At 37.5% G+C, this 17,523-nt stretch overlaps 1 protein-coding gene across 1 annotated transcript in view; it reads left to right on the forward strand.

Annotated features, from left to right (window-relative positions):
* Positions 1 to 16,775, forward strand: part of VWA3B (von Willebrand factor A domain containing 3B) — a 74,472-nt gene extending 57,697 nt beyond the window's left edge. Inside the window, exons 25-30 of the mRNA XM_056327532.1 lie at positions 3,023 to 3,140; positions 3,985 to 4,109; positions 5,262 to 5,399; positions 5,921 to 6,015; positions 10,384 to 10,622; positions 16,416 to 16,775. Of these exons, the coding sequence (XP_056183507.1) occupies positions 3,023 to 3,140; positions 3,985 to 4,109; positions 5,262 to 5,399; positions 5,921 to 6,015; positions 10,384 to 10,622; positions 16,416 to 16,654 (954 nt within the window). The 3' untranslated portion in view covers positions 16,655 to 16,775. The remainder of the gene's footprint in view (positions 1 to 3,022; positions 3,141 to 3,984; positions 4,110 to 5,261; positions 5,400 to 5,920; positions 6,016 to 10,383; positions 10,623 to 16,415) is intronic.
* The last annotated feature ends 748 nt before the right edge of the window (positions 16,776 to 17,523 follow it).

Below are 17,523 nucleotides of genomic sequence, written 5' to 3' on the forward strand. Positions count from 1 at the left end.
TGGGTCAAATGCACTGAACACCTAAAGGCTATGTGAGAGGAAGGAGAGATGGATTTGAATTTAGACCAGGTTTCTGAGCTACCTGGATTCTGCAGGACTTAGCATCCTGTCGTGGTTTAACCTTGGCTGGCAACCAAGCACCAGCAGCCGCTCACTCACTCCCCCCTCACCCAGAGGGATGGGGAGGAGAATTGGAATGTAAAACTTGAGGGTTGAGATAAGAACAATTTAATAGGGTAAGTAAAGCAAAAGCTGTGCATGCAAGCAAAGCAAGGAATTCACTCACCACTTCCCATGGGCAGGCAGGTGTTCAGCCATCCCCAGGGAAGCCGAGCTCCATCACATGTAACGGTTACTTCAGAAGTCAAACATCATAATGGCAGATGTCCCCCCTTTCCTTCTCCTTTTCCCAGTTTATATACTGAGCATGATGTCCCATGGTATGGAATGCCTCTTTGGCTGGTTCAGGTCACCTGTCCTGGCTGTGTCCCCTCCCAGTTTCCCATGTCCCTCCAGCTCTCTGGCTGGCAGGGCCCAAGAAACTGAAAAGTCCTTGACTCAGTATAAACATCACCCAGCAACAACTACAAACATCAGTGGTTATCCAAATCCAAAACACAGCACTGCACCAGCTACTAAGAGGACAATGAACTCTATCCCAGCTGAAACCAGGACACATCCTCGTTGTGGATGCCTGCGCAGTCTTTAGTATTTTAATATTTGGATTAATGCAGAATGCTGGAAGTTGTCCAAGTTATTAGTCAAGCATTACAAATTACTTGATAATAAATATTCAGCAGCAGCTGTCCCTTCGGAGCCTGTGGAATTAAGTAACTGGTTCACCCAAATACCTTTTTATATCTGTGGAGCTGTAAGTCTGTGCTCAAATTAACCTTTATTAGGTTGTACTTAAAGTAGTCAGTTAAGTTCTGCAAAGAGCCTCTGGTTTAGACTGAGTTTAAAAAACTGTTGATTTAATTTATATTCTATGGGGTAAAGAATACACTAGAAAAACTTCACATATCTCCCATTTAAAATATCTCTTTGCCTTTCTTGTGTGTGTGTTCTTGGTTTTAGGACTCTTTTTTTAGGGTTGGTTGTGATTTTTGTGTAGAAGATTAGAAAAAAAGAGTTTGTGATAGTTATAGTGAAACTGAGAACAAACAGTTTAGTCAAAGTTATTCCCATCTTTTCTGTCATTATTGACTGTTAAGGAAAATCAAGTATCAAAATCAAATATATCTTTTTAGGAAGAAAAATGGTTCAGACAAGGAACCAGGTCATGCAGACTCTAGTAAGCAGAGATTTTTAGGAGTTACGGCTGTTTTTCAGAACAGTGTGTAGTTCTATGAGAAAGTTTGAGATTTCAAGCTCTGTATTTTTATGATTCAAAAGAACTTAGTAGGAGATGAATGCTTGCAAATCGGTTTTGAGGCAGGCTAATAAATATGTGTTTTAAAAATTAATGATGAAACTGATTTGTTTTAACTTTGCACTTGCATATGATTTATATTTAGAAACATGATTGTGAGCAATATGGAGAAAAGAATAGACTTTTTCAAGAATTAATTTACCATTGTTGTAGTAAGTATAAATTAGTGTTATTCTTGAGGATTATTCAAATGTATTTGTAAAAATACTGGGATTACGGTCTTTTCAATATTAGAAAGAGGATGGTTTTTGCATGATCAGTTTTCTTAATTTTCTCAGGAAAGCAAAATGTAAAGTGTTCTTTTACATTCTGACATACCCACATAAAACACTGATCCTCTCAAAACTTCCTGTAAGAGAGATGCCCTGAATGGGAATAAAAGTCTTTCTTCTAGAAAAAAAGGGATTCAGGAACATGATTTAATTTAAATACAAATAACACTGAGAGTTCATGAAACGTTAATGTGAGATGTAAAAGACTTTAAGTTAAAAGAATATGGTGGCTGTAAAGGCAAGTGCACAGAAGCTCAGAAGGCCCAACAGTGTATTTTCACACAGAACCACTTGTGATTTATGACTCTGACTATTTTTCACATACTGTGTTTCCCACAGCCCCCTGCCTCAGGTGTGTGAGGTCTGTCATGGTTTTTGCATTCCCGGTTCCATTACCAGTAGTTGCAGTCACTGGAGTCAACTAGGAGCTGAGCTGGCCCACAGCCAGCCAGCCCCACTGGTACTTCCATTTTCACCATGCGGTGCGTGGTCCCTCAGACTTAGCTTTGAGCAATTCAGCAGTAAGCTCTGGTGACCAGTCTGGCTGTGGTACGTCACAGGAGCTGTAGTCTGGGCAGCTGCCCCTCAAAGAGGAGAAGTAGTGTATGAAGAACCCAAACGAGCAGGGCAGAATGATCAACAGCTGCAGTTTTGAAAAATGTGGTATAATATTTTGCTAAGATGGAATGTTTTAAAACTGCTGAAAATTTTAATTTTGCATTTATAGTTTGAAAATAAACATTTTTTCCAGATACTTCAAGGTTGTGGTTTTTTGTTTTGTTTTGGTTTGGTTTGGGTTTTTTTATTATTATTTTTTTGATCCTATATTTGATTTTTTTAACAAGTCTTTCCATACAGAGAGGCACTTTTAATGAAAATGAGATTACTTTGAAGATTCACCTATCTGGACAAAATGAATGTGTGTAGTACCTTCACTTATTCTGCAAAATCAATTGATTTTTCTTACCTCATCCTTGACTATGAATTGTGCAACTTTGTAAAAAATTTTCTACAAAAGTGGCAGCCAGAGTCATAATTCATCAAGGTGAATTTCTGCTTGAACACTTGAAAATATATGTATTGTTATGACCATGAGAAGCATGATTTTATAGTGAAAACTCTTAGGTCTTATCCATGAGTACTTCCTGTGGCATTGCTTCCTCTGTTTATAATGATTCTGAACGTTTAAAATAATTAGTTTACTGTGAATTATCTGCAGAGACCATAACATTACATTGCCTAAATTTTTAATTCCAAAGGATAGATTGAGGCCAACTGACTTAGCTGTTGTGGAAAAAATAATTGTATCAAATTACAGAGACTTGAAGAAACCGTGAAATTAAAGTCTAAAAAAAGACAAAAAGGCCAAGTATTTGTGACTCACAAAAGCCAAAAGGTGATTGCAAGATCAGACGTCACAGGATTTTATTATCCAGGTAGATATTTTGTCCATATTTTAAATATTTATAGAATTTCTTAGTACCAATAAAACATAAGTTTTGGTCATAATTATTACTTCTGCTTTAGTCAGATTTAATAGTACATGTGCATATTAATGAAAAATGAATGCATATCTCGTGCATGCACATATATGCATTTAAAAAAAGACATTTTTGTAAAGTTAGAAAGCAATGATACATTTATATAAGAATGGTATGGAAGGAAATCCTTTTAAATAACTGAGTATCCAGGAGTATCAACCTATCCCTGTTTGATGTCTCCCTTGAATGTGTCTGTTGTGTGTCTGGCAAAAGCTGAGCTTTTGTGTGTGTTCAAGGAATTCACTAAATGCTTCTGCCTTTTTGTTGAGTTTTTAGCCTGAATGGTTAGTAGGTAACATTGTGCTGTTCAGTTGTTGCATAAAAAAAGGGCGTGTGTATGTTTATTTTTGTGTTACCATTACTTTTTTGTTTGTTTGTTTGTTTGTTGGTGTTTTTTAGTGTTTTTTTTCTTAAATCCCATGTTTTTAACTGTGGTAATAGTTTTGTTATGTCGATTACCACCCACCTGATCAACTTACAATTTTCAGACCTGGCCTTGAAAATTCTTTTTTTTTTTTTTTTTATGGCATTATTAAGAATAGCTTCTATGTAGTTTTTTTAGGTACATATTTCTCAATTGCCTTAGCACAGTTTCACCTAGCTAAATGAAAATGAAGAATGTGTAGTATAGACATGTTTGACCTCTGTGATGTGTGACAGCCTATAGCATTTAAAAAAAAAAAATTCCACCAGGGGTAAAAGAAAAATAATTTGAATATTTTATTCTGGTGGTTTTTAGGAACTATGGTAAAGAGTATCAGTTCTACTTCTGCACTTGTTGACTTCAGCAATGGGGAGACCTGGACTGTGCCTGTGAAGTTCACTATACCTGTTGGAGGTGCTAGGCCATGCCCGTATCTGCAGGTGAAAAATTGTATTATTTTATGACATCAAATATGCATTTTTAATTTTGTTCATTTGGTTATACATAGAATAAAGGATAGGATTTTTATTCTTTTAAATACATTATTTATTTTAAAGAAGATTTTTTAGTGATAGTAATATTGTGCTATTTTCAACGTGCTATTTTTCATTTGTTTGGAGCTTGTTTTTCGTTGTAATCCTATTCCCTTGTTTATTAGAATTCTATATTACTTTCTTTATAAAACGTGAATATTTGCCTGTCTATAGAAGAAAGGTGAGCTATTTACCAGCAGAATGATTGTTTCCTAGTACATAGATTACAAATCAAGGAGAGACTTTTATATACAATGTGATGTACAGCAGGTTGTAAACATTTGTTTTTCACAGCATATTTTAAATCCAAATAACCCTATACTAAGGCAAATAACAATAATGAAAAAAAAAATTATTCCATTTCTGTTTTAATTTAAAATTTATCAACTGACTATCTGTAATCACAGTTGTTTTTTCAGGTGTTTCTTATTTTACACATGAGAGAGATGATGGATACAGAAAGGATACAGAATGGATACAGCTGTTTTGAATACATGAAGCATTTTTATAGCTGCTTTGTTAAACTTAAAACTAGAGACATGCCTTTTTTTCTGTTTGAAATGGAGGCAAATCCTGATCTCGTAGTTCCTGGTATTCTCTAAGGGGAGCATCCAACTCTAGAAGAGATCTGCAGAATTTCATAGAAAATTGTGACTTTTGCGTTCATTTTAAAAATAATTTTAAGTCAGTTATATATGGAATTCTCTAAAATTCATAAGATTGGTTTAAAAGCTTATTAGAAACATATAAATTTGCACAAAGTCCAAGGGAGTGAAAAGTTATAAGAGTTTCCTCATTCAGTTCAGCTTGCTATTTGAGTCCTGATACATTTAGTAGGGCTCTGTCCTTTATTTTTCCTTCGTGTTCTCTCCCTGATTCAGTGGAAATTGTGAGTGATCAGTACATGAAAGAATGAGGCTCTTCTTTTCTTTTAAAGATCCATATTAAAGCATGGGAATATGTTAGAATGACGGTTCATGGAAAAATATCTACCTTTTATGTCTCGTAAAACTCACAAGTTACATGGTTCTTGCAAACCAGTGTTTTCCTGATGTGCAGGTTGGAGACTATGTGTTTGCCAGAACTGGGACAGAGACAGGAAATGAACATTATGTGCCTGCCATTGTCATAGCAACACCAAAGAGGGTGGAAACGGGGGACAAACTCTACACAGTTCTGATGTTCAACAACAGGAAGGTAAGTAAGCCTAAAAGATGATACCGATTTGGCAATGGTATTACCATTGTTCTGTTTTTGATGAGACAGATGCAATTTTCTAGGCTAATGAGCTCACTGTCCCAGTCCCTGTCTCCAGCTAAACAAAGTAAATCAGATTTCAGGACTCAGTGAAGAGCTCATATAATAAACAAGACCAAGAAATCTGTAGGATAATTTATTCTTAAATCATACTCTGTTTTTTCCTCTATAATCCATTTGGTGGCTTTCACGAGTTCCATGCTGATAAAATGAGAAACATAGGGAGTTTTATCACAGTCAGTATAGTCTTCATTTCATTATGTTTGTTTGTAAGCCATTATGATAATTTTGTGCAATTTTCATAGCACATGTTAAGAACATGTACTTTGTACTTGAAACTTTTATCTTCATCATTTAAAGGCTGATTACAGTCACATTAAAACAGTTGACTTTTTATACGTAAGTATCTTCATAGTTTCTCAGATTTAGATTTAAATTAGACAAATGTTGTGTTGTTGCAGGAACACTGTGTAAGAAGTGGGCTTATTAAAATCAGCCAGAATAAGTATGCCTTTTCCTGTCAGTACATAAGAATGCTGCAAATGGATTATATGACGTGAGTATGCTTGAACTGAAAGATGCAAAAAATATTTTAGATGAATTCTAAATGTTGCCCTATGGCTTGAACTATGCTGTCAGATTTCCATATGTAGTACCCTAGCTACAGTTGTGAACTGCCTTGCTGTACACATGCAACCAAGTGATTCGACCCACAAGCATATCAAACAGAAGAGCATTAACTGTCTTCATTTTATTATCTGGCAATGTATTGCCCTATTTTCATTTTGGTGACACTGGGGGCATGTGATAATTTTTGAAGCTTAGCCCCAGGAAGCTGTTAGAGGATTGCTGGAAGGTAAGATGGAGTTTCTTTTAATTGTAGATCTTACTTTTCTTTTAAGACATCTGTTGAGATATAAAACTATGCATTAAATTGCAAATTGTTTCTAAGATACTGAATCTTCTACTGGGCTTAAATCTAGAGAATGATGGGGACACCGTGCAGGAATGAGCCCTTACTTAACTTCTGCAGAATTATGTACCTCAGGGGTAACATTTTTCTCATGTGAAGTGCATGCTGAACATGCAGTGGTTCCAAGTGGTGTTTACTTTTTCATCTTGTATTAAGTTATAGTTTAATCCATTTGAAATAACATTGAATTGTTAGTATTGACCTTCAGAGCACCAACAATCTCTGACAGCTAGTAACAGCAAATCTTAGGAAGTAGAATAAGGTCAGAACAATCATCTAGGGATATTACTCCAGAATACATTCCCAGACTCCAGAAGTTTGTGATTTAAGGATTTTCTGAAGCAGAGTTGGAGTCTCCATATTAAACAGCCTTGATGGATTTTTTTCCACAAATTCATGAGGTTACTTTTTTGAACCCATGTAAACTTTTGACATCCATAGCCTCTTCCCAGAAGGTGTTGTACAGTTTCACATTTTGTGTGAGGAAACATATACTTTTGTTCTGAATCTTCCATCTGCCTTGACATCCTTTAGGGATTCTAGACTGAAGGGTTTCCTTTTCCATGTATGTCAATGTAGTATGTGCACCGCTGCCAAAGAATTGTATCTTCTCTGTCATGGGAGATTTCTTCCCAAGAGGTTGCATGAACAAGACAAATCCCACCTTTAAAGGCAAGTTCAGAAGTACTTCATTTTTATTGAAATATTCTAATATTAAGATCAGTGTTAAAGATTACACCTAAAAATGATGGGCAAGGGCACCAGTTGTAGGCTGATATATGGATTCCCCGAGAATGATGGAACAAAAAAGCAGCGCTGATTCAAGCCCTGTTTCCCACACATTTTCTAGTAGTGATTCCAGCACAGTTTGAAACTCACTTTTCTGCCAGCTTGCAGCCACAACACATAAGCAAATTAATACCCCCACTTTACTGATCAGAATTCCAAATCTGGAAATACATCAAGTATATCAATGCCTTTTTCGAGGCCAGATCAACTACATGATGTCAGCTTCTTTTCACCAAAAAGCAAACCTGAAGACCACAGTTTCCTACTTAATGCACACAACCAGTTGAAAAGAATCAAGTATGTAGCTAAGCTGTGTTCCAACCAAATCAGTGGACTGAGTTGGATTATACTCTAAATGAGGTACCTTATTAAGAAAAGATGTGACTAAATGCATAATCTGTAAAACTATCTTTCATTCTACATGCTTTCCTTCATGACTGAGTGCTTTAATATCAAATATTCATTCTCCAAAGAGATGTTATTGGCAAGCTGACTTGCATTGTTATGCACAAATGATGAGAAAATTGAGTTATGGAATTCTTTGGAGAACTTACTGGAATGAATGTATTAAATTTTTGCAAGCAAGAAATAAATGTACTCATTAGACCTACATTTTAGATGAAGTGATATCAAATCTGGCAGCTCTCTGGGTAAAATAGTATGTGAAACTGCATATTCAAACCACATTTGTAAATTTCTATATACTGTTTCAATCTAGTAAACACTGATTTGTTTGTAAATGCACTGGCCAGTTTGTATAGTAGATGACTGAAATTAAATTAATGAAATCTAAATAAAATATTCCAAATAATATTGTTACCACAGCACAAAATAATGGACTCTCAGTTAAGGCATCCATTTAACCCCCTTTAAACCAACCTAAACCAGTTTTTAGCATGGCCTGGAATAGAGCATAAATTTTGTAATCATAATGATTGAGCATATAATGTCTTACAGTTGTTTTAAGGTCTGAAGTTTTCACTACTTCATTTCTGCTTTTTCTCACAGCTGTTGTAGATTTTAGAAACAAACCACCATATTTGAAATGACAATGTTTTTACTGAAAAATGTCTCTATCTTTGAGGATAGCACTATTTGGATTGTCCTCGAATTACTTCCATTAAAGGAACATGAGAAGTGCCTCCAAACAACATTTTCTCAGATGCTATTACTTACATCTGATTGCTAGTGTATTAAGCACTCCAAGGCCCAGATACACAAAGGGATGCTGTGGAACTCAGAGCAGTAACACTTGAGCTTTTGGCAGCTCTGACAGTGGGATTTAGGTGCTAGTGCATGGATGTATACTGAATGTTGAGATTTATAGTACGGAGTGCAGTGAAATGTGTAAAGCAGCTAATAACAAATGATGAAGAGAGTTAAGCATCTGAAACTCAGACTTGATTAACTTAGATACCTACTTAAAGCCCTGAACTAGACATATTTGAGCTTTTGGGATTCCCAGGGTTCTCTGTTGGCATTGGATAAACTACATAAATAGTGAATTTTAGCATATACGCAACATAGACCTAACCCCCAGGTACCCAGATGGAAAAGCATTGGCATGCCAATAAAAACCTTGATGCTCACTACTGATCCACAATATTCCACAGTTTGCTGCCAGAATCACACCACCTTCTTTTGCACATTCCCAACTCCATCATCTACTGCATTAAATTTCTCCCCGTCTTTTTCCACGTGATGTGTCATACCTGGTTCTGCTGAATTTTTAGTGTCTTTTCCAAGAATTAACGATAGAAGCCTGGTTACTATAGAGCTTTTATAGTTGAGTCTTTTAAGTCTCCTATTTCTTGGATCTACCACTTTACAGTAAATTACTTTGCAATATTTGAGTAGGCAGTCCCTGACAATGTGCTTACTAATTCAGAATGTTTGTCTTTTGCTTGTAACATTCTCAGCTAGGCTTTGAGTTCCCTGTAAAGCCACATACTTGTAAAGAGAAAACTCTTTCCTTTCTTGCTGCTTAACATGTCACTTTATTATCATATAGACATACATAATATCCTCTTCTGGGCATTGACTATGTTAACTCAGTGGCTGCATCACAAAAAGCTGGTACTGGCCATGGTTTTACTTTATATTTGTTTCTTCATGTAACTGCCATGCCATTTTGAATGACTGTTTTCCTTTTATGCCAAGGTGTACATTCAAAGCCATTACACAACTGTATTTCATTAGTTACCCGTTAATCAGTTACTAATATTAGCAATGCTATAGCAGTGCTCCAGCCCAGACTGAGAGAGTTTCCATTAGACCCCCTACCTTTTAGAGGGCATGGAAGTGTGCTCCCCACTGAAACATTATTTATTATATTCTAAAATAGATTCCTACCTCCCACGTCACACTTATTAGAGGGGAATAGTTCAGCATATTGTTCATGGGTTCTAATGAGAACATGCTGACTTTGTTGACAGAAACAAAGTAGAAGCATCATTTAATGAGAAAGGAAACAAAAAATTTGCATGTAATATGATTTTAGAAACTCTTTTTGAGTTTTTGAGAAACTCTTTGTATGCTGAATCTTGTAGAAGGAAAAAAGTAAAAGGGATAGCCCATGCTTCCCTGTTGACAGGGAGTCCCTGGTGCACATAGATGTGTTACAATAGCTCGTCAGCTCTAGGTTCTTTGGGATTGTCTTTTGATGTTCATGTGGTGTGTACTAGGCGTCATGCTTAATCCACTAATCTTTAGAAGTACTAATATAGCTCTCATCATTTTAATATCAGATGCTAGCATATGTTTGGGGTGGTTTCCTGCCATCACAGTGGAAAGAAGGAATTATGGCAGAACAGGCACTCTGCAAATGTAACTAATGAATTCCATATGCAAAGTAAAACACTGTGTGCTCTGGGGCCACAAAAGACAATTACTGCCCAAATTCATTTTTGAGTTGTAAGAGGTAGAGAGAATTAGGGGCCAGAGCCCTGTTTTAGGCTAATCTTTACTGATTTTATAAATAAAAGGGCAACTAAATTGTAAGATATTTATAGCCCTGTCAAATGGTCAGAAGTGTGATAAGCCCTTCTCTTTTCAGTACTGTGAGATGTGGAAAAAGGTGAAATCTATGTCATGTAAAAAAGAATTTTAAATGGCTCGTTATGTGCGCTTATAGCTTAGTGTGTTTCCTTTCTAATTTTCTAGCCTGGACAGAGAGACCACAAAGCCCTATTCTCACTCATCTGTAGAAGATGAAGGAGGAGAAGAAGGAAAGAAAAGTATTGTGAAAGAAGATAGGGGAAAAAAGAAAAAGAAGAGACCAATAGATGAAAGACATCCCAGGGACAGGATGTCCAACTGTGATGATCTTTTGTTTGTCTCCAGAAGGGAAGTGAAACAGAGAGGAAGAAATTCTCTGCCTAGCAGTGGAGAAGAATTTGGAGGTAAAGAAGTAGCTCTGGAAAATTATAAATATTAGGCATTAAACAGATCTGATGGGCCTTCAGTTATCCCCACACAAGGAACCAGGTTTCTGCATTTCTAGGTGTTAGACCAGCTTGCTTTCCCATTTCCTATGTGATGAGGTTCTTTCACCTCCTTTGGAAACTATTCTTCACACTGATCATTCTCAGTATGTGTTTCCACAACAAAGGAAGAACTGAATAACGCATGTTCCGGCATAGCTACCTCAATTTCCCTAACATTTGTAGTAGCAGTGATGATGCAGTAACACCAACGTTCACCAACCTTAGCACCTGCTAGCAAGCAGAGTATATATTCCAGTCCCTCTAGTGTTACTTGTTACATTAGAGGTATGTCTCTATTGCAGGCATTAAGTTATTGCATATGGAACTCAATGCTTCAGAGGTTAAATTGCTTTTAGTGTCTGAGCTCGGTCAGTTAAAGCTGACATCAGTATCTATACTTGCTGTCACTCTGCAGTAGAGACCTGAGGTAGTGTAGCTGTGCCATTACGTGCCACAGTCAGCTCGTCATTTTAAAGATCCTACTGTCAGTGGAAAGATAAGAGGATTTTTATCCATACCTGCTAGTTGTACCTACTATTTTGAACATGTTCTCAACATCCTTATTAATTATTTGCTTCCAGAAGTAGTGGATTATAGATTCACTCAATCATCATTTTGTATATCAACTTGATTTGGTGCCTCTGAACCTTCCTTCTGTGTTCTCACTCATCTTTTAAAGATTGTCTGGAAATTCCATTTACATTGCTTATAATGGGCATTATGATGATCAGAATTATATGAAAACAGAGGTGCTGGGCTTGTCCCGTAGCTGTGTGAGAGACCATGGCTTCCACAGGTAGGGCTACTTCACTGGAAATGCTCAGTTATCCCAGACTCCTCCCTCTTGGGCATCTTGAGATGCAGATGCTGAGTAAATGTGAATTAATGCTAATGTGATCAGCAAGTCCTGTTACTGATTCCATGCAGGTTTAAGGAAAGATTAAACTGGAGTAGTGGCTATCTATGCACTTGAATCCTGCCTTGACTTACCAAGCAATCTCATAGTACTCTATCAAGACTCTAAGCAGACTTTGAGGTGGTATGCAGGTTGAACATGCTAAAGAAGGTACCCTGTCCTCTTATGACAGTGTGGACATTGGACATGGCTTTTTTTTGCTTAAGTATATTTTTGTTTACATATCCTTCTGTGTTTTATCAGAAAGGGGAAAGTCAGAGAGCTGATGAAGATGTTAAATAAGACTATGTGGTCATCCTCACAGGGTTTCATCAGCTATCTCTTTATCCAGTTTCTGAATGTGATTGTGTATTTGTCCTCTTTGGGTGTAGATTTGTCCCATTTTCAAACTGTACTAATTATTGCATAGCATTTTGTGTATATAATTTTTAAAATTATATCAAATGTATTACTTGACCCCTGACATACATCTGTTTGAACTGGATTTCAATTCAAAGAGTGAAGGGAACAAAAAACCCAAATTTGCCTGGCATTGTTTTTTCCTTCTGCCCAAGTTTTGGGTCTAGTATGAACTGTCAGTTTACACTTACTGTTTGGCAGTCCAATATATGCTGAGCACCAGATCTGTGAAATTCGCCTACACAGGTTAACACTTACCCTCAGAAGTAGTCATATTTAATTATATTGACATGATTAAGTATTGAATAACATAGGTGAAGTGTTGGAAAGCTCTATTGTCCTAATGAATGGCTCAGTTAGTCTCTGTGAACCAGATATTAAAAATATCAGGTATCTAATAGTACATTTTCCCTTCACGGAGTTTTCATTATGTTCAAACAAGGCTGGATATATTTAGGCTGGAGCCTAAATTGCCAAAGTATGTATGAGCTGCAACACCCTGTTTTCATCTTCAGACACCTACATAACCCTGAAATCTTAGTTATTGCCCTTCATACACTAGACATGCCAATGTTCATCAGAGTGACCGCTTATCTGATTTTCCTACTAATTGTTTTCCTCAATGTTTACCTCATTATTTCTTGATTGTTTATAACAATGGCAGATTTTTTTTAAAATAGTCAGCATCTCAGATAACTGTTTTGAATACCTGTAAATACCATAAATAGTTAAAACTAATAACTTTGGTACCTAAATACCTTTTACAGTAACTAAGTTATACTTAATTTTTCAAGATTTCTAAAAGCAGCCTGTTAAACTGGGATCTGGTTTATCTGAAAGATGCATAGTCCTGCCACATAGCCTTTTCCTTGTAATATCAAATACCTGAATAATTTGGATATCTTTTAACTTTCAAAAAAGCTCAGTAGCCCTGATCTGTTTGCCTGAAGTAAAGGCTTTTTCTTCATATTTATACGCAATGGTTTTCCCTATGTGTGTAGGTGTATAATGTGTCAAAAGCATTTAATTGCCATCAGCAATTCCTACATTATCATTCCAGAGGTTTGTGTTGTCACTTCTTATGAACTCTCCAGATACATACATATTTTTTTAGTAATCTGGGCTGTGTTTTGTAACTACTCCATGTGTTAATCAACACTTCCTACGGTTCTGCTTTCATTTGTATGTTCATCTGTTATATGAGGAAGTAAGTTCTCCTGAACTTGAAGGAGCATTGCCCAGTATAGAGACAGATTTTTGTGCTCTCCAAGATAATGATTCAGCTGCATGGCACTTATATAGGTGGTTGAAGAAGCCTTGTGTTTCCATGAAGCCTTATATTTCCACAGAGCTGTGGGTCCTCTGAATTAATGCAGCATTTTGGAATGGAATGTATGTGGTTTGATTTGGGCTCAGCTAAAATATCCCTGATTATGAGGAACTGTCAACAACACATTCTTGTTGCTCCCAGTCAGGGAAAAAACCAGAAGTGAATAAAGGTTAAGTAATCATGTTAGATATTTAGTGTATATTAGCTTCATTACTGTGGCAATGTGTAAATTTGTCTTATTTATTCCAGAACTATTACATTTAACACGTTATTATCTTAATGTGTATGCTTGCCGCTCTTATTGTGTTACTGTCTTGGTTTCAGCTGGTGCAGTGCTGTGGTTTGGATTTGGTGTGAGAACAATGCTGATAGCACATGGATGTTTTTAGTTGTTGCTGGGTGATGTTTATGCCAAGTCAAGGACTTTTTGGTTTCTTGGGCCCTGCCAGCGAGTGCTAGAGGGGCACAGGAGAATGGGAGTGGACACAGCCAGGACAGGTGACCTGAACTAGCCAAAGGGATATTCCATACCATATGATGTCATGCTGAGTATATAGGCTGGGGGAACAAGGAGGAAGGGGGGACATTTAGAGTGATGGCGTTTGTCTTCTCAAGTCACCATTACGCATGATGAAGCCCGACATTCCTAGAGATGGCTGAACACCTGCCTGCCCATGGGAAGTGGTGAATGAATTCCTTGTTTTACCTGGCTTGTGTGTATGGCTTTTGCTTTACCTATTAAACTGTCTTTATCTCAACCCACCCGCTTATATGTAAGCCCAACCCAAGCAGCTGCGTGGGACTGTCACCAGCTGAGGTTAAACCACGACAGGATGCTCTGTGTGTTTATAAGAGAGTGAATGAGGTCCTGGCAAATTCCTGCTGACGTTAGTGGTCTAATTCTTTGTTTAGGTAACTCGAATAATACTATTTGATTGAACAAGATCACAAGTACACGAAGATCTGTCATTGGTTATTGCAATAATTGTTTTTATAGATACTTTAAAGAACATGTATTTGTTTCTACATAAAAATTCCTCTCCCTGTTTTTCTAGTCTTCTCTCTGTTTCATAGTGCCTAAAATCAATGTTCATTTCACACAATTTCCTTGTTGATTTTCACCAAAATGGTGATCCAGTAAAAAACTAAACAATTCAGAGTGAAGTACAGGTATGATACACAGTAATAGACTTCATTGCCTGATGCATTCACAAATCATAGCTAAAAGAGCCCAAATCCCCTTTTTAATTTACAATGAGATTGTGACTTGAATCAATCGCACTGATAATTAGTGTAACTGCCAATATGGGGCAGTTGGAAGACCTTTGGAAATTATCGTTTTCTATCCTTTTCTGTGGCAAATCTGGTTCCTCTGAATGGGGTTCAAGAGTGTAACAGCTGTGGCACCTGGCTGTCTAGTGGATTGGCTGGGTTCCCACAGTAGGATTCTACATTTTTAGCACCCATTTGTTTTCCAGTCTCATTTCCCAGATAGTTCATTCAGCATTTGGAGAAGGCTGTCTTAATAAAGCAGTGTTCCCATCTGTTGGTCATGGCTTGTTTAATAAGCAGTTGATGTCAATTCAGCTATGCTTGCATCTGTCCCTTACTGCAGCTGTGTGTTGTTAAGGGCTCCCCAACAGCCTGCAGATTTAGATTTTGTTTTTCTGTTTATACCATGTTGCAACTTGGCCCAAATGACTCTCTCTTCTGGCAGGGTTGCCCACTCATCCAAAGAGGCAAGCGTGTTAAACTTTCCATCTCTTCCCTCGTAAAGAGTGAAACATGGAGACATGCAAGGGAAGACAATGCAGTTCTGTTGGTGCAGAAGGCATGTGTTGGGGTATCTGAGGGCAGGAGGAAGGGCAATTTTCTCCAGATTCTAAAAGCAAGACCAGAATGGTTTCTTTCAACAGCTTGGGAAGGTATATAGAAGGCACATACACTGGGTAAAGAAAATAAACAGTTTGTGAATTGTGTGTGACAGTGAACACTGATTTAGCAGTGCAGCTTTCATTTTATCCAAGGCAGCTGCCTGGCCACAATACCTTTCAGTATTTTAGTCCGGCAGTGGTTTTGTACTGCAGACAGATACTGTCAGCTTATAGGATACAGTCAAGAAATTTCTTGACCCTCACACAGAGGAACTCCAGATTCCTGTCTCTTAGGGTGCCCAAGAAGAATCACAATATTCCTTTTGTGTATCTAAGTGCTGACATTGTGCATTTGTAAGACAATTTTCAAAGGCATGCTTTTGATTTTTAAACCCTCAGCTTCCGAGTTTTCAGTGGTAGCTATGGATGATTTGCATTCCTAAAACTAATCATACTGAATTATTTTACTCTCTATGTACTCAGTCTGTGCTGTTGCTTCCCCACCTTGCATATCATATCTTTAGTCTTTGGATGCCTCTCACAGTTTAGTTTTCTACTACACCAGTGTTTCTTATACAATCATTGAAAACCAAAAAATTCCTCCCCTAAAGAAATATGTGAAGCAAAATATACAACTTTACTTTGTTTCTTCCTATTTTATTCTCTTTCATTTTCCCTCCAGCTTCCAGTTTATTGCCATTCATTCATTATGATTGTCATCATTTTGTGCCAGGAGGGTGCCTAGTAGTGGCTGCTCTCATTTGATATGTTTGTAAAAAGTGACTTTTCAGTGGCACAGTATAGTTAATAGCAAACCAGAGGAGGTAAGCATGGTTGTACTGGGTCAGGCAAAGGTCCGTGTAGCCTGGAACCTGTCCCCAGCAGTGTCTGGAAGATGATTCCTGAAGAAAAATAAGAACAAAGGATGCATTTTGAATAACAAGAGCTGCAAGCTTAGTAAATGAGAATACCTAAAAAGGAGACTGGTTTGAACTTGTGAGGATGAAAGCGAAAAGGAAAGTAGCGAAAAGCCTCTTTACACAAGACTATCGCTCTGTTACCATAGTCATGGAGTCATTTGTTCCATCATAAATTTCAGGGGGGGTGTTTGGGAGGGTGTTGAACTGTTATATCCAAGCTCATGGTGGGTCAATATTTTCTCTCGCTAAAGAGTACCTGTTCTCTCCTAGCATCTTCATTCTCCATGTCATCATCCTGGCATTTATCAAGGAGTCAAACTCTGCAGTCGCCAAACACTTCAACTCCCAGCCCACCAAAGCATCCCTGTTGCTTGCACAGTCCTGCTGTAGAAGATTCTCCAGAGCTTGGTAAAAGAAACGTTACCAGAATTACTAGAGTCAACATGGAGCAGCAGGGATTGACAAGACAACCTCAGCACCACTGCGCAGAGCAAAGGAAGCCGCATTAAGGGTGCACCGTGAAAGAGCTTATGAGGAATGCATGAGGCTGCATATCAGAAAGATTCTTAACACCTGTAACTGTGAATTTTCATTCCTTGAATCAAAAATAAACTGACTAGTTAATGCTAATTTATTTATGATTTTGCAGACTTACTTTGGAGGTGTGAAAGAGTGTCAGAGGTTCAGCTGTGCACTGGAAAGTATCAATATGAGAAGAGAATGGAAAATTTTATTTGTCAGAGTATCTTTTTTGCAGTAGACCTATTTGATTTAACTGTGGGTCTTTCTTATGAAATACCTTTTTCTAAAAGTCCTTTTTCACAGCCTCAGTCTGTAAGGCAACTGGGAAGACCTGGTGCAGGGAGCTTACCCAGTTTTCCACTGGTTCTGACTTCTATATGGATTTATCCTAAAGCTTTTCCACTGATGGGGACTGTCCCATGAGAACACAGATGAGGCACTTTGCCCCCAAAGACTAACCTCTTGGTAACACAAACTGAGACCAAGGGCTGAATTCCTCTCTGTGACATTTGATATAAAGCCAGTGCTACCCTGAAGGAAGAGGAATTGCTTCTATTTTATGGCATTATAAGTGAAAGCAGGAATTGCACCTAGACACATTTAGGAACATCTCTGCTCTTAGCTCCCAAATAATGGATAGGTGACTGAACCCAGTTAAAAAAAAAACCAAAACACATCCAAATAAAGATTCATTTTCTCTATCTAACAAATGTAATGTGATGTTCACTGTTCAAGATATGACATTTGAAGTGGCACATAATCAGGGGGATGTCATGTGTTTAGCACCGAAGATGCTCACCTCAACCGACGTATGTCTTGTGGATGCGGTGGCACAGTTGTATGGTTGCCTAGGGCT

This window comes from Falco biarmicus, chromosome 2, assembly GCF_023638135.1.
Source record: "Falco biarmicus isolate bFalBia1 chromosome 2, bFalBia1.pri, whole genome shotgun sequence".
NCBI classification, from domain to species: Eukaryota; Metazoa; Chordata; class Aves; order Falconiformes; family Falconidae; genus Falco; species Falco biarmicus.